Below are 22650 nucleotides of genomic sequence, written 5' to 3' on the forward strand. Positions count from 1 at the left end.
ACTTGCTAACAAGTGGATATTGTTCTCAAATAGCATACAAAATGTCAAAAAAAAATTTATTTACCATTAAATGTCACAGGACTAGGTTTTCATTTTTGTTTTGAGTTTAATAATGAAAAAATGACATTCTGTCAACCAAGTTGAAAAAAGTATGATTGTTGTTCCCATTTTCCAGAAAGTGAGGTAAGTTTCTAGACTCCTGACCAAAAGTATAAATTGAATTATTCACAACCCTTAAAACCTGAATTCTTTAAGTGTACTGAACCATGAATCTCTGTAGAAGTTACTAAATGCTTTCCACAGATTTAGCTCTCTTAGTTGTTAGATTAGTACCTCTGTGAAATTGGTGTATTTATTCTTTTTGATCCATAGTATTTTCTTAACACTGTATAAAAAGAGAAATTTAAAATTAAGTAGCTTTACATATTCTTTGTTAAAATTAAATTTGTCTCCCTCATTTGCACTGTAAAACTTATAGATCCTGTATAGTAGAAATCATATGTGTATATTGTTTAACAGTTTTTTTTGTTACAGCATTATGGAACATAGAGATAATCATTTGCATTGTGAGTGTATGATCCCTTGTCAAGTTACTTCAGACTTAGATAAAGAGAAGAAAATAGTATTTCTTCTAAAAGAATTGGACATTCTCAGAGCAAGCAATAAAAAGGTACAATATAGATAGTCTGATAATTGTACAGTGTGCATTTAGCTGTTGACCTAAGTTTGCTTTGGTGCCCATCATAATTCAGTTTCATGCTGTACTTTCATCCTTTAGTGGTATAGCTTTATGTTGTTGCCATACCATACCATCAGAGTATGACTGAGGTGAGACATTGGCTATAAAAAGCAATTTCTTTAATTTCCTCCCTGGCTGGCCTGTGATATCACTTCCTTTTTCATAAATCTATGATGCCCAGAGTAGGTACCTAAAGAAAAGGTTCAAGTTTTACTGTAGTAAAAGTTTACTTCAGTATTATGGAAAGTGAGAAATGCAATGTACTGATTTCGTGTTACTTAAGTTTTTTTTCTTTTTTTATTAGAATCGATGCCCTGTATTTCACCTCAATGATATATGTAATTAAACTTTAAAGTCATAAGGCTTGGCAATATTGTCACATTCCTTGTGTTGTTATATACTGCTGCATTTTGCCCAATCCAATTTGTCATGTCATGTTTTATCTTTCCTGACTCTTTCTAGTTACATTTCTTTGAGCTTTAAATGTTATTAAATAATGTTCATATTCTATGCCTTCTGTTTTTTTAACCTCTGCATACCTCTACATACCTTTCTGATTTTAATATTCTAGTTTTTTGACCTAATCATACCGAAGCATGTTGTTAGGAATGTTGATCATGCCTGACGGAAAACAACACAAATGACAAAAGCCAAGGGAGAAATTAAAAAAACAAAAAACAAAAAACATTTGAGGGGTTCTGTATGAAAGTAGGAGATATTTTCTGTATTTTCATTTAGCAATTATTTATTACATGCCAGTTATAAATGAGGTGCCAATGCCAATTTAAATGGAATATGATGGGATAGCGTTCTCAAAGGAGATTTGTTTCACATATTAAGATTATTATCTTAATTAATTTTATTTCAAAATATTAGAATTACTAAGAGAAGCTGTAAAGCTGTGCTGTCCGTTATTTTATTAGGATAGTGCCTTCCAGGTCTTTTGCTTTAAGACAAAAGAACAGATCAGATTGCTTTTTGCAGTAGTTATTTTTAATAATTATGTTATTCCTTCTTTAATTTCATTTGCCTGTATACACACATACAAATTAAGTGTATATCAAAATGTTTTTATAATTTCTATATCATTATAGGTAATTATTACTTTATGAAATATCTTAAAATTTTAAATATTGTGGGGTACCCCCTGGCGTTACGTATTTAGGCAGTTAAATGTAATATAGAAGGGCTTAGAAAAAATAATTTCTACTTTGGGATTAAGTATATTTCTGCAAGAAATATTTCAAATAAGAATCTGTGTTTTTTCAACGTGTTTTAGCTTCAAGAAAAATTGTATAAAGAAGATAAGGAACAGAGAAAACTAAAGCTTAAGCTGGAACTCCAGGACAAAGCAACAGAAGCTCACATTGCTGAAAAGACAGCAGGTATAGTAGATGAGTATTAACATATGGTCTTAAGAATCATACACAAGGTTATTATATGATGTGGCTTGGTGAATACTAGCAGACTAGCTTATTTGCCAAAGGAGGGGAGGCTCTCTTTTTTTTTTTTTTGGCTGCATAGAAAATAGGTGGCTTTAACATCCTGGTACTGGTATTAGTGAGAGCTTTACCTGTATTCATACTGATTTGGGCATTAAATGCATTGTTAACACCATGTCAATCCAATCACAAAAAGGTTGTTTGTTTTCTTGGAAGGGCCTGAACAAACAAGGGGAAATAATGATTACCAGTGCCTCTACCTTTCAACCAGCAGTTCAAATACCACTTATTGTTTTAGCTCGTTGAGAGGAAATACTTCTCTTCTGTGTGAAGATAGTCATATATTCATTGCCAATGGAAACCTACATTTGATTAAAAAATCTGTTTCGTGCAATTAATAAATTTTCATCTGATGATGTGGATGATGATGGAGATAATATTTTCACTGAGAAGATTAAAATGAAAGGTTGCCAGAGTTTAAGATTATAAATGACTGCCTTAAATATGTTTTGGAGTCTATCTTTACTCACAGGTCTTTGCATGGAGAAATTTTTTTAATGTATCTGTGATATGTTACAGATAAGATCAGATGATTCTCAATAGTCTGTGACTCTCTTCCTCACACTGTTTTATGTTAAGGATAGAAATCTCGTAGTATAATAGAAATTAACATGCAGAGGCATTTTAAAGGTTACTTATTCTAACGTTTTTGTATCAATTGGAATGATTTTAAGAAAAAATTGTATTTTGTGATTAGTTTGAAGTTATAATCATATTTTATGAGCTACATTAGGCTGGTTGCATATGTGGAAGAATTCTGGTGTTTTAGGTCAGACACATTCACTGGTACAGCCTGTCTATGCGAAATAGAACTAAACATCACCATGAAAATAAAACCAAAATTACCATAAATAAATACTCCAGCTAAAATAACAAATTGTTGCTTTTCTGTTAATGTTAAACTACCATGAATTTCTTGTTTCTTATTTAGTGGAGAAATATGAGGCTAATATATTTTAAGGAAAATTAACAGTATATTTAAAATGAATAATTCAGATATAAATTTGGAACAATTTGGAAGTGTCTTGGTTTTTTATAATCAAATATGTATATACTAATTGCTAGGAAGGTATTAAAAGAAGTACATTTGTTTGAAAGAGTTTGCATCATAATATGACTTTGCATGTGCCTTACAGGAGTAATTTGGCAAAATTTAGGCCATTTAGGCCATTTCACTGATGAAAAGCATGAATTGATATGTCTGCATAGATGATTTATGTCTTGGAGGGGAAAAGTCATTAAGCAGTATTATCTACTCTTAAAACTTTTGTATGATATAGCTAATCATCTACTTCAAATATTTACTTATTTGTATATATTTAAGACTTCCCTTTGGATAAATAGTATGAATCATGCATGCATAAATTGGAAAGAATTCAATTGCCTTACGATTATTGTTAATCAAATATTTCTTATTAATGATACAATATTATTTTAGTAAATGTTTGAAAAATGTTTAGTATTTTTTGGTAGCCTCCTAAATTGATAAAAATAGCAGTGCTATATAGTTTCTCTGGAACAAAGCAATCGAGTTAAAAGAGATACATCCAACCATTTAGTTACAAAAATGACAAAAATGAAAATCCTCTAAAGTTTTTTTTAAAGTATAAATTTTCAGTGTGTATCTTTTTAATGTTTCAGTTCTATCTTCTAAAAAAGATTAAAGATGTTTTACTTGTGACATTAGAATCATCATCGTAATATGTCAAAATTTTTTTAAAAAACTGAATTGCTTAAGAAATCCATTGGTTTGCAACTATAAGAAATTCATTAAGTGATTCTTGATAGACTCATCATTTTTTCATATTTTCTCATACATACAGCCTTAAATAGCTTATTTTCTACCCAACTGGTAGTAAATGTAGTCAAAAAGCAAAACATAGTAACAAAAACAACTATGTCAGTACCTTAATAGAAAGAGGAACATTATAGGAATATGATTACATGTGAAAAATATTTTCTTTAGTATCATATGGAAGGATAATAATCCATATAATGAGAACAAAAAAAAATCCACATAAATACTGATGTTTGTTTCTTTCATTGCTTATTTTCATATTCAAAATAAAAAGTGTACTTGGTTAAGTATATTATAAATATGTACACACATTTATGTATTATGATGTACTTAAGCGGAATATAAATGTTAAAAAAAATCAAGATATCCCACCATTAGAAGAAATACATGCAAAAAATCTCTAACCATTGGAAATTGCAAATAAGATACAAAAATGTATGTTTATAGATTTTTCAAATAAAATGTTAATTAAAATATGAGGTACTCAAAGGAAATAGGAGCCATTTCCTTGCAATATATGATACAAAGATTTATATGTAAGAATATTCATATCAGTATTTGTTAGGATAGCCAGAAAATTAAAATCAATTAAACACTAACAGAATGGTTAAATAAATTAAGATACGTTTATGCTGTCCGACATCATGCAATAACTAAAAACCATTTCTGAATAATATTTGGTGATATGAGAAGATCTTCACAACAACATTAAGTGAAAAGTAGGGGAAAACTGTATTTAAGTATAATATTGTTAAATATATTTATACATGTACATTATATGAAACAAAAGGCAAATTTGGGTAGTTATTAATAGATGTATTAATGTTTCAATTAAGTTTTCTGCCCTTTCAAGTTTTCTGCAATGAGTATGGATTAGATTTAGTATTAGTACTACTATGATTAGAGATTAGTATTGCTAATCACTAAAGATGTGATTTTTTTAAAAAGTTGCTTGCTTTCTAATCTTAGGATGACTCCTGTGATAGGTTTGATATATAAAGACCACCTAAACCAAAGTTTTAGGAAATTTATATGATGGCTACGATCTAATCTTGTCATTTTACCTATGCCATTTTTGTTGTCTTTCAGATTTTCTCATTTGTTTTTGTCTTTATGTGTATTATGTAACTTATGTATATATTTCTTCCCACCTGATTGAATATAAGAATAAGAATCTGGTGTAGTCGGGAGGCCTGGGTGGCTTAGTCGGTTAAGCGTCTGCCTTTGGCTCAGGTCATGATCCCAGGGTCCTGGGATCGAGTCCTGCATCAGGCTCCCTGCTCGGCGGGGAGCCTGCTTCTCCCTCTGCCTGCCGCTCCCCCTGCTTGTGCTCTCTCTCTCTCTCTTTGACAAATAAATGAAATCTTAAAAAAAACAAAAATAATCTGGTGTAGTCAAAACCACGTAAGTTCTCTGTGAGTCACATTGAAATAATGGGAAAACCAGAAGCCTTGGAATCAGATTGACCGAGGTTCAAATCACAGCTTTGATACTTAATACCAGCTGTGTGCCTTTGGGCAAGTTACTTATTAGCTTCTTCAGGTTTGCTTTCTCCCATGTAAGATGTGAATATTAACTAATTTACCAGATAATTTTAAGGATTATAGATAATATATAAAAGCACCTAATATATAACTGGTAGTCAGTAAGTTGTAGCTAATAGTAATAATGACCCTTTTACCCTCCCCTTTTTTGACATCACCATCATTACTATTTTTATTAGGCACTTTATAGGAACTAAGCTAATTTCTTTAAAAATCAAACAAGAAATATTTATTGAAGGGTCATTATGTACCAGGCATTGTGTTAGCCACTGGGTATACGCCAGCAAATAAGACAGATTTGGGATTTCAGACATTTCTTTTTGACTGCAATCACTTTTCACTCATAATATACTATTGAAATAGGTAGTGATTAAATGTTCAGACTTTGGATTCAGACCTTTGTTCTAATCTTTTTACCACTTATCATGTGTAAGTGACAGCCTGACTAAGCTTTGGTTAAAACTTATTTTATAGGTTGCTGTGACATTTAAGTGAGATGATGTTTATGAAGTGCTTAACCCATAGAAGGCACTCAAGATGGTGGTGTCATCATCTTGCTTTCTCAAGACTCCTTGAGATACACTCAAAGTGTACCTAATACTAAGTAACTATCCCATAACTATTTATATATGGTTTTGTTTCTCAAAGGATTGATACGTATTTCTTTTTTAAAAATAATTTATCAAGTATTTTTATTTCATTTATCTCCACAGTTTTCAATTTCCCTTGATTTTAAGATTTAACCTTACTTAAAAAGTTTGAAAATATGAAAATTATTTTTTTTAATCTTTACAAAAAAGAAAATAAAGGAAAAATATATAGTAAGTAGGTCTTACTTACTTAGCAAAAGCTGAAATGACCAGGTCATTCCCTATGTGTTAACACTGGAAAATCTCATTGGAGCTATTTAGGACTTTTTACTGTGTTTTAACTCACTAAATTGTACATGTAGATAAGATTATTTGAAAATCATTGACATATATGACCTTTAAATACTAGGGGATATTTTAGAGAAGCACAGCAGAAACATTGACTCTCTACTTTTTACTACTTCTTTTCATCTAAATAAAATGTTTAAACCACAAACACTTCAAAATTTGTTTTGGGTTTGACAGTGACAGTATTGTATGGCCTGTTGTAACCATTAATTTACTCTTAGGTCAGTAATGTAGTTATAAGTTTAAAAATAACTTGTTCAATTAAACCTTTTCAGTTTTCCTAAATAGGCTCAGTGGGCATTATGTTTAAATTTTATGCATAAGAATATTTAGTTTTTTATGTTATTTTGTTATATTTAAAATATATTTCTTTAAAAGCCTTATTTTTTCTATTTCTTAAACGTTCACTTTAGAATCTCTGCTTTATATGTTAGTTATTTTTCTTTCTTGCATGTCATCCATTAAAGATTAGCTGTGGAAGGTTGGAGCATGGAGAGATTATGAATGACAGAACAACTCCTGTAGAATAATAATCAGTTTTTGGTATTTAATGCTGTTTGACTTTTGCAGACACATTTCTTATTAACCTTTGGTACAAAGAGAAATCCAGGTTCCTGATATCTCATGGAGAAGATGAATTTGAGATCCTCTTCCAATTAAACTGAAATAAGGCCAATATTGGGTTTTAGCCAAAAGAACTCCTTAGTTCCTAAGTCTTGTGTTTATAAATCTCTCTCTCTCTCTCTCTCTCTCTCTCACTCTCTCCATCCATCCATCTATCTTAGTTACATTTTACATATAATTCAGTGGCTACATAATTTGCTTATCTTGCTGTACTGATTCTGCAAGCATTTAATCTGCTTTTTACAGCTTAGCTCTTTAAACATAGATTCTTTTCTCTGCACCCAAATTTAGACTGACATTTTATAAATTAAAAAAAATATTGTCAAGCTCTTCTTATTACAGAGAATGTTCATTTGTTTTTGGTAGGAAGGAGAGGAGTTTAATTGTAATTGCGCAAAGCATCAGAACATAGAATCCGTGAAACTTGCAACTTAAGTTTTTCTAGGTTAACATATAAATGTTAAAAGTATAGATATATAACCATTATAGCAAATACATTAAGACACTACAACCAATTAACATTGAAAAATAAAAGTTGTGTCATAGAAAACATTTACATTGTTCTCTTTTAAAAAAAAGTATTTATTACCGTATACCATATCTCAGATGATATTGACCATCTAATGATTAAGAACAAGAGTGAGGGACGCCTGGGTGGCTCAGTCGTTAAGCGTCTGCCTTCGGCTCAGGTCATGATCCCCAGTCCTGGGATCGAGCCCCGCATCGGGCTCCCTGCTTGGCAGGAAGCCTGCTTCTCCCTCTCCCACTCCCCCTACTTGTGTTCCCTCTCTCGCTGTGTCTCTCTCTGTCAAATAAATAAATAAAAAATCTTAAAAAAAAAAAAAAAGAACAAGAGTGAGTTTTATATATCAGAGGAAGATAATGTAATACTTACCTTTAAAAAATAATACGTTAGAATACTATTTTTCTGTGTGTATAATGGGCATTACTAAAATATGATAGCCTGTAATCTAACACTGAAATGTATTCACAGTATTATAATGGAGAAATACATATAGATAGATAGATAGATAGATGATAGATAGATAGATAGATTTTTTCTTTTTTTTTTTTAAGATTTTATTTATTCATTTGAGAGAGACAGAGACAGAGACAGAGAGAGCACAAGCAGGGGGAGAGGCAGAGGGAAATGGAGGAGACTCCCCGCTAAGCTGGGAGCCCAACATGGGGCTTGATCCCAGGACCTGAGCTGAAGACAGATGCTTACCCATCTGAGCCACCCAGGTATCCCTATATGGATTTTTTCATATCCATATCATCTTTTAATTTGGAAGGAAAAAGGATTTCAAGAATATGACCAGTTGTTTCAGATAAAAACAAAAAGCCCAATTCTGTGAAATATAGCAGTTAGAAATACTGATGGGGTGGAATATTGATTATATTATCATCTTTGGCTGCAGAATCCTGTGGGTGTAAATCAGGATTAATTATGATGAGTGCCACGTGAAATAATGCTTGAGGGTAGAGTATGGCCAATTTTGTAAGCTCTTTCCCTAGGAAAGTTTGTAATTTTTTGGGAAAAAACAAAATAAACATTGAGTAAACAAAGAAAGCATTATGCATAAAAATAACCAACAATTGAAATATTTAATTAGGTCTGGTATACTATGAAATTTACCCTGGTGTCAAGCAGTTGAGAGCATATCATCTAATTAGAATAACAGAAAAATTTTCAGAAAATGATTCTTAAGACTTTTTCCATATGTTTAGTTAATTCTGAAGAAGAAATGATCTTGGAAAAATTTTAGATAGCAGTTATATTTTATAGAATTTTCATATTGGTATTTAATTAAAATTTAAAGTAGATATTTTATGCAGAAAGTAAGTTGAGTACCTCTAAAAATTGTATTTCAAAAGTGCATAAAATAATTGATACTGGTTTTAATACTTCTGGGATAAGCTTATCTCTCACAATAACATTTTTAGCTCTAATATCAGATATATTAAATGTTTGAATGTAAATAGGATATTCTTAGAAAATATTCTTACATACTCTGAGTTTTCTGTACTAAGTACATGTATATAATAATTCAGGGTTTTGCAAAAAAAAGTTCTTATTTTATAGTTTTGCTACTAAAACTTATTATTTGTATATTTTTCTAATTAATTTTTAACAGTTTCTATACTGTTGATAAGTATATATGTACCAGCAACTTTACAGAGGAAAATTTGAAAGTGTGTATTAAGAGCTTAAGAAGCTGATACTTAATGCAGTAACCATACTTCTAGGAATTTGCCTCAGTAATTAGCTATGTATATACATAGAGATTTGCATACAAAGATGTTCATTACAGTATTATTTATATAGTGAATAAATGAGAACAGTGTAAAATCTAATACTAGGAGTATCTTAGTTCCTTCAAATATGGCATGTCCAAATGATAAAATCCCATGTAGTATTTCATATTTTTGAAAAATACTGAAGAATATAGGAATATATTGTGTTTAAGTATACACAGAAAGTTACAAGATTATGTAAAATATTTCTGTCTCTATATTTTTACAATGAGCCTGTATTATTTTAATCAGAAAAGGTTATTTACAAAATAATCACATAAAATGTTGAACATTCAAATACAGCTTTAGAAAAACTTAATAGTCTGGTCTGTAAAAGAAAAAATAGAGGCATCAAACTACTTGGAGTAGGTTGGTTAATTTTCTGTTGGTGTAGGACATTTACCATCTATGTTTAAATTTCCAATAACTGATTTATTCAAAGAGAGAAATTATAATTTCTAAGGAAATTAAAAGATGTAGTGTAATGTTTATGGTTCTGGAATATATGGTGGTTTCATAAAACACTAGCATATTTGCAAGGAATCCATTTAACAGGTAAAGCAGTAGATACCCAGACAATCTGAAATTCTTTCAAATATAATAAAAGACCTGTCTTTCATAAAACTGTTATCTATATTTGTTACTTAGAATTTTGGAACATGAATTGTAATCAGTGATTATTTTATATGTTTCAAATCTTGATGATATCTTTTTCCTTCGCTTTAGTTCAGCCTTTTCTATTTCTATAACTACCTTGAGGATGTTAATAAATGGATTCTTTTTCTTGGTAAATGTCTATCCTCCAAATTATGTTATTTAGAGAATCATGATCCAGTGTTTAAACTAGAATGTTTTCCAATACACTGCCTCACTTCTATTGTATTTTAAAAGTAGTATGAGAAGTGTAGAATATGGGATTGTCAATAGACTTGGGTTCTACTAAGAAAATATGTACTCTGTCTTGACTCAATAAACTCATACTTAGTATGGTTCAGCTTCTTCATATTTACTTTTGCCCATATTAGAAAACAATTAGCTTACTAAACAAATTTGAGTATTTGGTGTTGGGGGGGGTGATCCTCTCAGAATCTTCCTCGAATTTGCCTAGGAATTATAGGATATTTGATAACCATGTTTAAAAATGGAGATATCCAAATATTATTGTAAACACCCAATGATTTGTTTTACCTACAATATAAGTATTTTACTTGGTTGGCTTACATAGTAGCTAATAATATTTGTTAATGTAATTTAACTGCTGTGAACCTTTACTGAACAAATATTGAAATTTATTCAAGTCAAAGAAAGAGAATCTCTAATGACTTTTGTTAAAGCTTCTATTTAATAGTTAAGGAGAAAAGTTTGTATGACATACGAGATGCAATTAACAGTAGATTTTACATTTAATAAAAAGAAAGAAGCATGCGTATTTGCTTTATTCATTCCATCATAATTTGCATTAGAGCTGTGGGTGTTTAATGAGCAAATTCCAACTAAAATGCTATATTGATTTTCTACTGAACTTTGTAATAGTCATCTACCTTGGAAAAGCTCAGTGTTTACAATTAAGTTTTCTTTACTAAAAATGTTTGAGGGTTGCATATTGATCCTTTGAAAGTACTGAATTCTAGAAAGAATCAGGTTTTTCATAATCAAATTTCACATGTAACTTATAGATGTTTAAAAATTAATTTTGGAAATACTTCTTAGCATTTATAAAATGTGTAATCAGATTTTATGTGTGTGTGTTTTATGTTACTTTAAAACCTAACCTTAGAATACTCAGAAGGCAATCTCCTTTAAATATACACATTATTTACCTCTTTAGAGTTGATAGCATTATAGAGGGGAAAAAAATGTTTTCTCTTGATTAACACAGGACTAAATAAGCCCTTGGTGTAAAGTGTTTAAGTATAGAGATATCCATACTTATTCTTAAAGCCCTTAACATTGCTAGTCTTACCTCTTTCATTAAAGTGTTATTGTATATAAAGTAGAACACAGCTTACATTAAAAGTCACTTTATAAACATCTCATCACACTTTACAGAAGTGATAGGAAGCCTGTTGGCATTTAAGTTTAGTAATTAGTATTTTAATCTTTTGATATGTCAGAATATTTCAGGACATGACACACATGTTTATCTGTACTTAGATCACTGTGCAGCATCATTTTGTCCATCCTATCTGACCTACAAATTAGAAGTGGGTTGGTTTTTTGTTTTTTTTAGAAGTGTTTAAATTTTTTTTCATTGCTATGTAGTTGATACCTGTTACATTAGTTTCAAGACAGCATAGTGATTCAACAACTCTACATGTTATGCTTTGCTCACCACAAGTAGAGCTACCATCCGTCACCATACAACACTATTAAATACCATTGACTACGTTCTCTATGCCGTACCTTTCATACTTATGACTTTTCCATTCCATAATTGGAAGTCTGTATCTCCCACTCCCCTTCACACATTTTGCCCATTTCCCCATGACCTCCCCCTTTGGCACCCACTGGTTTATTCTCTATATTAATGGGACCATTTCTGTTTTTTTATTTTTTTCTAATTTTGTTTTGTCTTTAGATTCTATGTACAAGTGAAATCATATGGTATTTGTTTTTCTCTGTCTGATGTGTTTCACTCAGCATAATAGTGCCCTCTAGGTCCATCCATGTTGTCGCAAATGGCAAGATTTCATTCTTTTTTATGACTGAAAAACAGTCCATTGTGTATATATACCACATCTTCCTTACCCATTCATCTATCAGTGGACACTTGGGCTGCTTCCACATCTTGGCTTTTGTAAATAATGCTGCAACAAACATAGGAGTAGAAGTGAAGTAGAAGTGTTTTATAATATAAAATTTTTAAAATATCTTAGAATATTGTGATATTTGGTACAAATTATTATGTCATTATAGTGTACAGTATACAATATAGAATGGGTTCTAAATAATTTTTCTTTCAGTTCCCATGTATGATTTTTGAATGCCAACAAAATATATACACATATGTATATATGTATATGTGTGTGTGTATAATAGGTATACATACATGTATATAAATGGTCCAAATTAATCAAAATCATCTTTTTAATATGTCTAGAAATGAAGCCACATTGGGCATCTGTGGATTGAGAGTGGAGATGGTAGTGGTGGCGTGGAACCAATGTTTGTTGAGAATCTACTTATTTGGCCAAGAGCTTTCATATATTATCTCACTTAATTTTTCCCTAACAACCGTAAATGGTGGTATCATATACATTTTATGCACCTGAACTGAGACTAAAATAATTTAAAAATATGGAAAAACAGGTTTAGTAAAGTAGTAACTTTAGTATGTTGACACTTCGGATCTGAATCAAAGCCCATATTCTTCCTAATACACTATGTCGCTTTCTCTAAGCTGTTATGAGTATCCTTCCTGGAAGGAAATTGCATACAATTATCAGGGGGAATTAAAACTCATTATTGTGTACTACATTATGGGCAGAAGTTTCTTTCAAAATGGCACAATGAATTGATAGGTGGTGGCAGAATAGTATAGCTACAGAAAGCCAATAGCACCAATGATACTACCTTAAAAAAAAAAAAAAAACACCTATGAAAATTGTGCTGGAAAGTACTGGTTCTTCCAAAAGCTGTGTTCATAACAAGAATTCCTTAACCTTATCTAACTGTTGATTAAAAGCATTTGATTTTATGCAAGTGGATATCCAGTTGTTTAGCACAGTTTGTCATGGAGTTTGTTTATCCATTCATTTGTTGATTGAAATTTTTGTTTCTAGTTTGGGGCCATTATAAACAAAGATGCTATGAATATCTGTGTGTAAGTCTTTGTATGGACATATGCTTTAATTTGTCTTGGATCAATACCTGTGAGTGAAATAGCTGAGTCTTATGGTAGGTGTATGTTTAACTTTTTAAGAAACTGACCAACTGTGATTGCACTATCCTGCATTCCCACAGGCAGTGAATGAGGGTTCCAGTGGCTCTCCCTTCTTCCCAGCATCTTTAATCATGCTTTCATTCTAACCTTTGTGATAGGTATGTGGTGGTTATCTTGTAGTTTTAATTTGCATTTCTCTAATGACTAAAGATGTTGAGCACCTTTCCTTGTGCTTATTTATCATCAGTATGTCTGCTTTGATAAAGTGTCTTAAGGCTTTTGCCCATTTTTTTTTTAAAGATTTTATTTATTTATTTGACAGAGAGAGACTCAGAGACAGAGGGAACACAAGCAGGGGGAGTGGGAGAGGGAGAAGCAGGCTTCCCGCCGAGCAGGGAGCCTGATGTGGGGCTCAATCCCAGGACCCTGGGACCATGACCTGAGCCGAAGGCAGACGCTTAACGACTGAGCCACCCAGGTGCCCCAGCTTTTGCCCATTTTTAATTGGGTTTTTTTGTTTTCTTATTTTTGAGGTTTGAGAGTTTTAAAAATTATTTTCAGGATGCAAGTCTTTTATCAGATATATGCTTTGCGATTATCTTTTTCTATCTGTGGCTTCTCTTTTAATTTTCTATCCGTGTCTTTTGAAGAGTGGAGATTTTTAATTGAGTTAAATTGAAGTCCAATTTATCAATTTTTAAAAATGGGTTATATACTTCGGTACTATAGTTAAGAAAGCTTCACCTACCTAAATTCACGAAGGTTTTCTCCCAGAACATTTATAGTTTTAGGTTTTGTATTCATCTTGTGGAATGAAAGGTTATTTTACCTTTAAAAAATTAATAAAAATTATTGGGCACCTGGGTGGCTCAGTCGTTAAGCGTCTGCCTTCAGCTCAGGTCATGATCCCAGGGTCCTGGGGTCGAGTCCCACATCAGGCTCCCTGCTCCACGGAGAGCCTGCTTCTCCCTCTCCTGCTCCCCCTGCTTGTGTTCCCTCTCTCGCTGTGTCTCTCTCTGTCAAAAAAATAAATAAAATCTTTAAAAAAATTAATAAAAATTACTAAAATAACAAACTAAGAAGAGAAAAACAAATATAATCACATTCAAGGCCACACCACCTTCTTGTTTCAACTCTTATACTGTAAATAAGTGTTCTAGTTGTAGCTTATTTTGTGTTAGATTTACTTCATTTTTGTGCCTTTTATTAGTGATTTCACTGTTTCAAACAGCCCCCAAGTGTAGTGCTGAAGTACAATCTAGTGTTCCCTGAGTACCAGAAGGCTATGTTGTGAGTTACGGAGAAAATATGTGTATTAGGTAAGTTTTGTTCAGGCATGAGTTACAGTGCCTTTGGCCATGGATTCAATGTTATTAAATCAAAGTATATGTTAAAACAAGTGTCTTTAAACAGAAACACACATAAAACAGGGTTATGTATTAGTTGGTTGACAAAAATATTAGTCCGTTTCAGTTGATTAATTTTTTGTCATTATGGGTCCTAATTTTGGTGCTTGTTTGCATGCCTGGCAATTGGATGCCATGATGAATTTTACCATTTTGGAAGCTATTTTGTATTCTTATAAAATATTTTTGAGCTTTCTAATCAGATGTACTTATGTTTTTTGGAAACAGGTCTCTCCTTTTGGGTCATGTTTTAAAGATACGCTAGATGTTACCAGAGCAGTGTTTAGGGTTAATTAATCCCCACTGCTGAGGTAAGACTCTTCTGAGTACTCTATGCAGTACCTCATGAATCTTGAGGTTTTCTGATCTGGCTGGTGGGAACAACATGCATTATTTTTGGTTTTCTGGAGCCCAGGGCACTGTTGCCTCTAATCCTTTCAGGTGGTTCTTTCCCCTGTATAGAGTAGTTTACTCACAGGTGCACTCAGTATTCAACTGACATTTTGAGGAAGACCCTCTGTACAACTTCAAAATTTTCTTTCTTTGCAGCTGTTTTTTCTCTTATAGTTTCTCTTGTGAATTCCGGCTGCTTTGGTTTCTCCAGATTATATCTCTGCCCTCCCAAATTGTGGAATCAGCTGGGTTCCTCCTTGATTCTTCCCTTCCTGTGCCATATTCTGGAAATTCTGTGTATTAAGCTGGGCTAATCATAGGGCTCAACTCATTTGTTTGTTTCCTCAGGTCACTGTTGTTTGTTTCCTTACAGTCTTGAAAGCTGTCATCCTAAATATTTTGTCCATTTTTAAAAATTGTTTTGGGGCACCTGGGTAGCTCAGTCAGTTAAGCAGCGTCTGCCTTCGTTCGGCTCAGGTCATGATCCCAGAGTTCTGGGATCAAGCCCCTGCATTGGGCTCCCTGCTCAGCATGGAGTCTGCTTTTCTCTCTCTCTCTGCCCCTACCCCCGAGTGCATGTGCACACTTTCTCTCTCTCTCTCTGTCAAATAAATAAATAAAATCTTTTAAAAAATTGATTTAAGTGGAAGGACAAATCCAAATCCTGTTACTCCATCTTGACCAGAAGGACAAGTCTCTGTTGCTTAAAATTTAATCTTAACATGTACCTTCAGAAATTTTATCATACATACTAACTTTTTTCTACTCTTAATATTTTTCTTTAAATCAGCTCAACTTTTTAACTAGATAAATGTATTTTTTAATGTAGTGTTTCTTATTTAGTTTTAACATCTAAACATAAAAGTACACCAATAACTGTGCAGTTTTACGAATCTCAGAAAGTGTGAACAAACTATGTAACCAGCACCCAGATCAAGAAACCAAATATCACCAATTATCCCAGAAATGTCCCTCATCCTCCCTTTCAGTACTCCTTCCAAAAGGTAATCATTATCCTAAGTTTAATAACTAGGTCATTCTTTTGTGTTTTTGAACTTCAGATAAATGAAGTAATAGAAAGTTACGTTCGTATGGGCATCTGGCTCAACAATGTGTTTTGGTAACTTAGAGAAATTTAAAATTTAATTAGACATTAAATTAAATGACACTAGGAGACATTATAGGCCTAATATACCCGTTGCATTTTTGTAATATACATTAAAGTGATACGTAACTGTTAAAAACCGTGTTTTGCAACCTGTATTTTATGTAACATTGTCCTGGAGGGAACATGGTGATAGGTGATGCTGGGAAGGTAAGCTAGAACTGGACTCTAGTTTTCCTTGAATGCCAGGCTGAGACCGTTTTTTTTTTTTTTTTGCCTTGAAATCTATGTAGCAGCAGCAAGAAGAGTAACCTGTTTATCCTAAGGTTTTAAGAAAATCATACTGCTGATATATTGAGAGATGCTTAGTAAGGTCACCCGTCCTATTTTTCTCTTCTCTAAAATTTATTCAGTACATGCTTAGCTCTTGGGTTCTCTTATTTTACCCTTTTTGTTACGAATTGAATCCATTTTCTTTTTCTTTTTAATTTTATTGCCCTTACTTTGGTTCAGGATTTCATTATTTCTTACCTGAACTGTTACAGTAATCTACGATTGGGTCAAGGGGCACACACAATCCAACCTGCAACTTTCTGCTGACCCCTGCATCTTCCACATACAGTCTATATGCCAACTTGTGGGTGTTTCCTTCTAAAGCACAGATTTGATCAAATTGTTTCTATTCTAGAAGTCTTTTAATGTAATATCTAAACTCTAGGATGGCATATATATGTATATTTACTTCTGCGTAGCTTTACTTTCAAGGAATGGGCCATTTATATGGGTTATTGAAGTGAATTCTTGCTTAGATTACTCCTCTAGTCTCCTAACTAGTCTCTGCTTCTATGCATGCCCACCTCCAGACTATTTCTCACTCAGAAACCAGAATTCCTTTTCAGACTTCCACCATATAAATGTGATGCTGTCTTTTCCTTGCCCAGGACACTCCCATTGGCTATCATTATAGGCTACCATTATAGTTAGATGATACCTAAAATCCTTGCTATGGATCACAAGGCCCATTGTGATCGCCCAGATCTCTCACCCTTTATCACTGTGCTTCAGACACATTGGCCTTACTGCTGTTCCTCTTACACTTTCAGGGCCTTTGTATTACTTTTTATTCTGCTTATTAGTCTACTTTCAAATATATAGATATATATGGCTTCTCTTCCTTTATTTACATGTGCTGAAATGTCATTTATTTAAAAAGCCCTTTTCTGGCCACCTTTCCTAAATTAGTTTATTCTTTTCCCATGTTCCAAATCATTCTTTTTTTCTCTCACACACCCTTATTTTCTTTCAAAACCTTTACTTCTATCTGTCTAACTATCTGCCTGTTTAATTTTGGCCCTGCTTTCTCTCTGCTGTCTGTCTCTCTATAATAGAATGTATACATCTCCAGGAAGGTAAGGACTTTTAAGAACATGGTAGTCATACTACTAAAAACTGGATGGGTGACTGCCGCAGGAATTTCATAAATATTTGATGAAAGAATAAATTAATGAATGAGTGAAGAAATGAATGAATATATTTCTCTTCCCTTAGGCTCACTTTCTTGAAAATGGTTTTGACTTTATTTTTTATTTTTTATTTTTTTTAAAGATTTTATTTATTTATTCAACAGATAGATAGAGAGAGAGCACAGGTAGGCAGAGTGGCAGGCAGAAGGAGAGGGAGAAGCAGGCTGTCTGCTGAGCAGGGAGCCGGACGTGGGGCTCGATCCCAGGACCCCAGGATCATGACCTGAGCCGAAGACAGCCGCTTAACTGACTGAGCCACCCAGGTGCCCCAAAAATGGTTTTGACTTTAGCTTTGCCATTGCATGTTCCATTTTGTATTCTACTATGGAAAAGATATAGATGATTTACTCTCGGAGTTCTTTTCTTTTCAACCAGTTATAATTTAAATAATACAAGAATAACTCTTGATTAGCTATGCATTAATCTATGACAAATGTTAGCAAAAACCCAATGTTTTGTGAACTAAAAGAACATTTCAAACATCTTTCCTAAGTTTATTTTGTGGTTTGACAGTGTAAGTAAAATTTGGTCAGTGACCTAGGTATTTGAGCCCCTTTTTGTCTAACATTGCAGTGATATTTTAAAAGTTATATAAGAATTGTGTAAGACTGTTGAATCACAGACCTGTACCTCTGAAACAAATAATACGTTATATGTTAAAAAAAAGAAGAAGATAGTAGGAAGGGAAAAATGAAGGGGGGGGAAATCGGAGGGGGAGACGAACCATGAGAGACTATGGACTCTGTGAAACAAACTGAGGGTTCTAGAGGGGAGGGGGGTGGGGGGATGGGTTAGCCTGGTGATGGATATTAAAGAGGGCACATACTGCATGGAGCACTGGGTGTTATACGCAAACAATGAATCATGGAACACTACATCAAAAACTAATGATGTAATGTATGGTGATTAACATAACGTAATAAAAAAAACTTCAAAAAAAAATAAAATACAACATGAGGCTACCAAAAAAAAGTTATATAAAATTTCAGGTAGAAATTATGCTTGAGAAATGACAATTTCAGATAACATCAAAGCTCCCTATGTAGTGCTGCACAAATCTAGATGAGACCATTTGTATTACGATCTATATAAACCATGCTCTCTGGAGATGCGCAGTGCTAAAGAGCTCAGCTCTGCCCGTTTGCTTTTTCCTTGATCCCATTTTCTTTCCTTTTCTTCCACTATGCTACTGACATAACTACTGTCCTGAAGTTGATGATTATCATTGCCATGCTTGTTTTGATATTTTTACTAATTGTGTTTGTCCATAAATGATAGGTAGAGTTGTTTTGCCTTGGACCTTGCAATTTTTGCCATAATTTTATTCTTGAAATGTGTCCAGCTAATTCACTTTAAATGTTGTATTGTATTCCATTTTGAATGTTTAGTAATTTTTTAATTCTTGCTCCTGTTATTGGACATTTAGGTTATTTCTAAGTTTTTGCTGTTATATAATGCTGCAGTAAGCATTTTTTTATACATGTTTCCTTGTGCACATGTGCAAGAATTTCTCTAGGCTGCATACCAAATAGGAGATTTGCCAGGTTATAGGCAAATCTTTAACTGTAATAAATATTGCCAAATTACTCAATGACTGTAGAAATATATACACCTATCTGCAGTGTATGTGAGAGTTTCCTTTATTTCACAAGCTCACAGTATTTGTTATTATTTGACCTTTTAATTTGTGTTTTTATGGGTATGAAATGTATTTCAATTTTGTAGTAGCTTTTAAAAATGTTTTTTCAAGGATTAATTGATACTAATTTAATTTAGTAAAATAACAAAATTGTTTTTCTTTTTCTTTTTGCTAAAAATATGCATTTTTAGATTTTCTCTAATTAATTATGGATTATATATTTGGTAGCTCTGGTTGAAGAAGTGTATTTTGCACAGAAGGAACGTGATGAAGCTATTATGTCTCGACTGCGGTTAGCCAACGAGGAGAGAGATGAAGCAATTGCACGAGCCGAGCATATGGAAATGTCTCTAAAAGTGTATGTATATGTTTAAAACTATATGTGACTTTTGGAGCATTTATAAAGTCCATGCATTATGTGATAGTTACATATTAAGAAAAGTTACTGATTGTTATATGGTTCACCAGTAAATTTCATATTCCCACAGTCATGCTGTAGTAGTTTGCATGTCAGGGATAACAGTCAAAAAAAGGGGGGGTGAGGGGGAATACACAGCACTCTCTGTACAATTACTCTCTTTACTTCTTCATAGCCTACTGTTGGTATACTTACTCTACCTTCCTTTGCGATGCCTCTTTTCTTCCCTCTTTAGGTATCACTTTCTTGATTTATTTAAACCATGTAGGTTCTTTCACTGCTCTCTGCTTAATATGCTCATTCCTATTCATCACTACTTTTTACTTTTATTAGGTGTAGCATAAAATATAATGACACTTGAAATAGGGTAGAGCCTGAGAATCTACATTTTTAACAAGCAACCTAGGTGATTCTGATATAGGTAAATAATGGACCACACTTAGATAAATAATGCTCTAGAAATTCTCCAATTTTAATGTGATCACTTGGGAAATCTTTTTAAAATGCTCATTCTCATTCAAAAAGTATGGAGTGGAGCTGAAGATTCTGTTTTTCTTCAAGTTCCCTGATAATGTAAATGATGCTAGTCTGAGTCAGATTTAGGTAAAGGCTCTAGAGCATCTAGAAATATACTATTTGTTAGGTAGGTACAGTGTAGTAATGTAATATTTTATGATGATCCATCAATATACTTATTGAGTGTTTGCTCTGCCCGACATTGTGCTAGGCTCCATGGGGGATTACAGTAAAGTACTAATTAAAACATTGTTCATTAGGGAGACAAAAAGTCATTAAATAATTAACATGACAGTGTTCAAGTTGTGATTAGGTAATGTGGTTTGTTTTTTGTTTAGATTAATGGCTTCATTTTTTTTGAAGACTGATACTCATTATAAGGCGTTAAACTCATTGAATAATAGAAATAAAAAAAAAATTTACCTGAATTCCCCAGTGCCTACTCCCAAATAACTATCTTTATCAATAGAGAAACATTATTCCAAACATTTTCTTTGCTTATATAGTTAAATACTATTACCTACAAGAATGGATGGTTGATGGTTGGTGGCTGAGTGGATGTATACATAGAACTAATTTGATAAAAATCAAATAATTCTCTACATACTGTTTTATTTGAAAGGCAATATAATGTAGAGGTTAACAGCACAGAATCCAGATCCAGACATCTGTATTTGAATGGACAAATTACTCAGAGTCTCTAGGACTCAGTTTTTTGCCTACAAAATGGGTAAATAGTACCTACTTTGTATAAGTTGTTATGAGGACTAAATGATTTAATAAATATTGAAAAGTACCTGGTTCATAGCTGGTGCTGTGTGTTTTTTGAATTTGGGAGTAATAATCAATTGAAGTGAAACTAAAGAAAATTTTGAACCTCATGCAAAGTCTACTTCATACAGTAAGATGTATTAATTCCCCAAAGATCCTTCAAAATTTAAGAAAAGAGACTGAAAAACATTGAGGTTTTGGAATCATCAATTCTTTTCAGTTTTTTGAAATTTGCGGTGTTTCGGTTAAACAGTATCATTTGACTTTCAGCTATGAAGTAAGTTTTAAACTCCTTTTTTTCTTTATTAATTCTAGTTATAAAATCTTTGTAAAAATTGTATTAGATTCTATAGCCAAAATGTCCCCCTCTTGTTTAATTTTGATTTTATATTTAAAAGGACTGAATAATCATTATCTGCAACTTTTTTCATACATGACATTTTTATACCTGATTTCTTTATTTTGGGAAATCCCTGGGTAACTGAATTTCATTTTATAATGTTATAAATATATATGAGTTATAACTCATAAACATTATAAAAATGTTACTCTATTTTTTGACATTGAGTTTGGCTAAAAAGAAGTCCGGTTACAGGTTTTTTTCCCTTACTTATATGTGATTTGTTTTGGTTTTTGGTTTTTTTCTGCCTGAAGGATTCTTTGTTCTTAGAAGAACTTAATCATAGTATTTGTTTTGATTCTTCTTTAATAACATATTTGGAACCCACAGCATGCCTCTCTAAGGACTATTTGATTCTTGTTTTAGTTCATGGAAATTTTAGATTTGTGAATTTTGTATTCTATTTGTTAGGCTGTTTTAGAGACTCTAGTTATTATTAGGGTACTTTTGTCTTTATGTATTATCTGTTTAATAATTATTTGAATCCCTCTCTTTTTCTCTGCATTCGCTGTGATCATCTCAAGCCTTTTCTTTATATTAGTAATTCCAATTGTTTGGTGTCTTGCAGTGGACCATGGGCTCACTCTACCTGTTCTTGTGTATATCCGGATTCCATGGAGTATTACTTTTGGGCTTTTACTTGTTCCATTGGTATAGTGGAAAATGGCCTGCTCTGGTGCTTCTTCCTTCCTTTGTAAAGATTCTTCTGTAATACAGGCTTCTTCTGTTCAGGAATGATTTTACTTTTCTCTGGGCTATCTATACAATTCATTAGTCTCTCAGGTTATTTCCAAGCTGTGTGGTCTTAGTGAAAAATTCTCAGGATTTGGTGAGCTCACTCTCTTTTCTCCATACCTGTTTTTATTTGTAAAAGGAAAAGTTCGGTGAACCTGGCCCAAATCATCATATGTCTACCCTACTTTTAAAAATTACTATGTAATGTGCTACTTCCTTTACTGTTTGACTGATTTTTTATCTTCACTCATGTGGCAGATTTCTGTGTTCAGATTTCACTCCACTGTATTTCCTTGGACTTCCTTTCTCCCCCCAATAAACTTCTTATTTTAGAATACTTTTAGATTTACAGGAAGTTTGCAAAGATAGTACAGGGAATTTCCATATAACCACCTTCCAGTTTTCCTTTTTCTTAATG

The 22650-nt window shown here is 32.6% G+C and overlaps 1 protein-coding gene across 5 annotated transcripts in view; it reads left to right on the forward strand.

Annotated features, from left to right (window-relative positions):
- Positions 1 to 22650, forward strand: part of MIPOL1 (mirror-image polydactyly 1) — a 317013-nt gene that overhangs the window by 72072 nt on the left and 222291 nt on the right. For all 5 annotated transcript variants that reach the window (XR_004299527.1, XM_032404975.1, XM_032404973.1 and 2 more), the window contains exons 5-7: positions 535 to 670; positions 2019 to 2124; positions 19621 to 19750. Coding sequence is in view for 4 of the 5 variants with exons in the window: in XM_032404975.1 (XP_032260866.1) it covers positions 535 to 670; positions 2019 to 2124; positions 19621 to 19750 (372 nt within the window). In the remaining variant the exon portion in view is untranslated. The remainder of the gene's footprint in view (positions 1 to 534; positions 671 to 2018; positions 2125 to 19620; positions 19751 to 22650) is intronic.

This window comes from Phoca vitulina, unplaced genomic scaffold (genome assembly GCF_004348235.1).
Source record: "Phoca vitulina isolate PV1807 unplaced genomic scaffold, GSC_HSeal_1.0 scaffold7, whole genome shotgun sequence".
Taxonomy (NCBI): domain Eukaryota; kingdom Metazoa; phylum Chordata; class Mammalia; order Carnivora; family Phocidae; genus Phoca; species Phoca vitulina.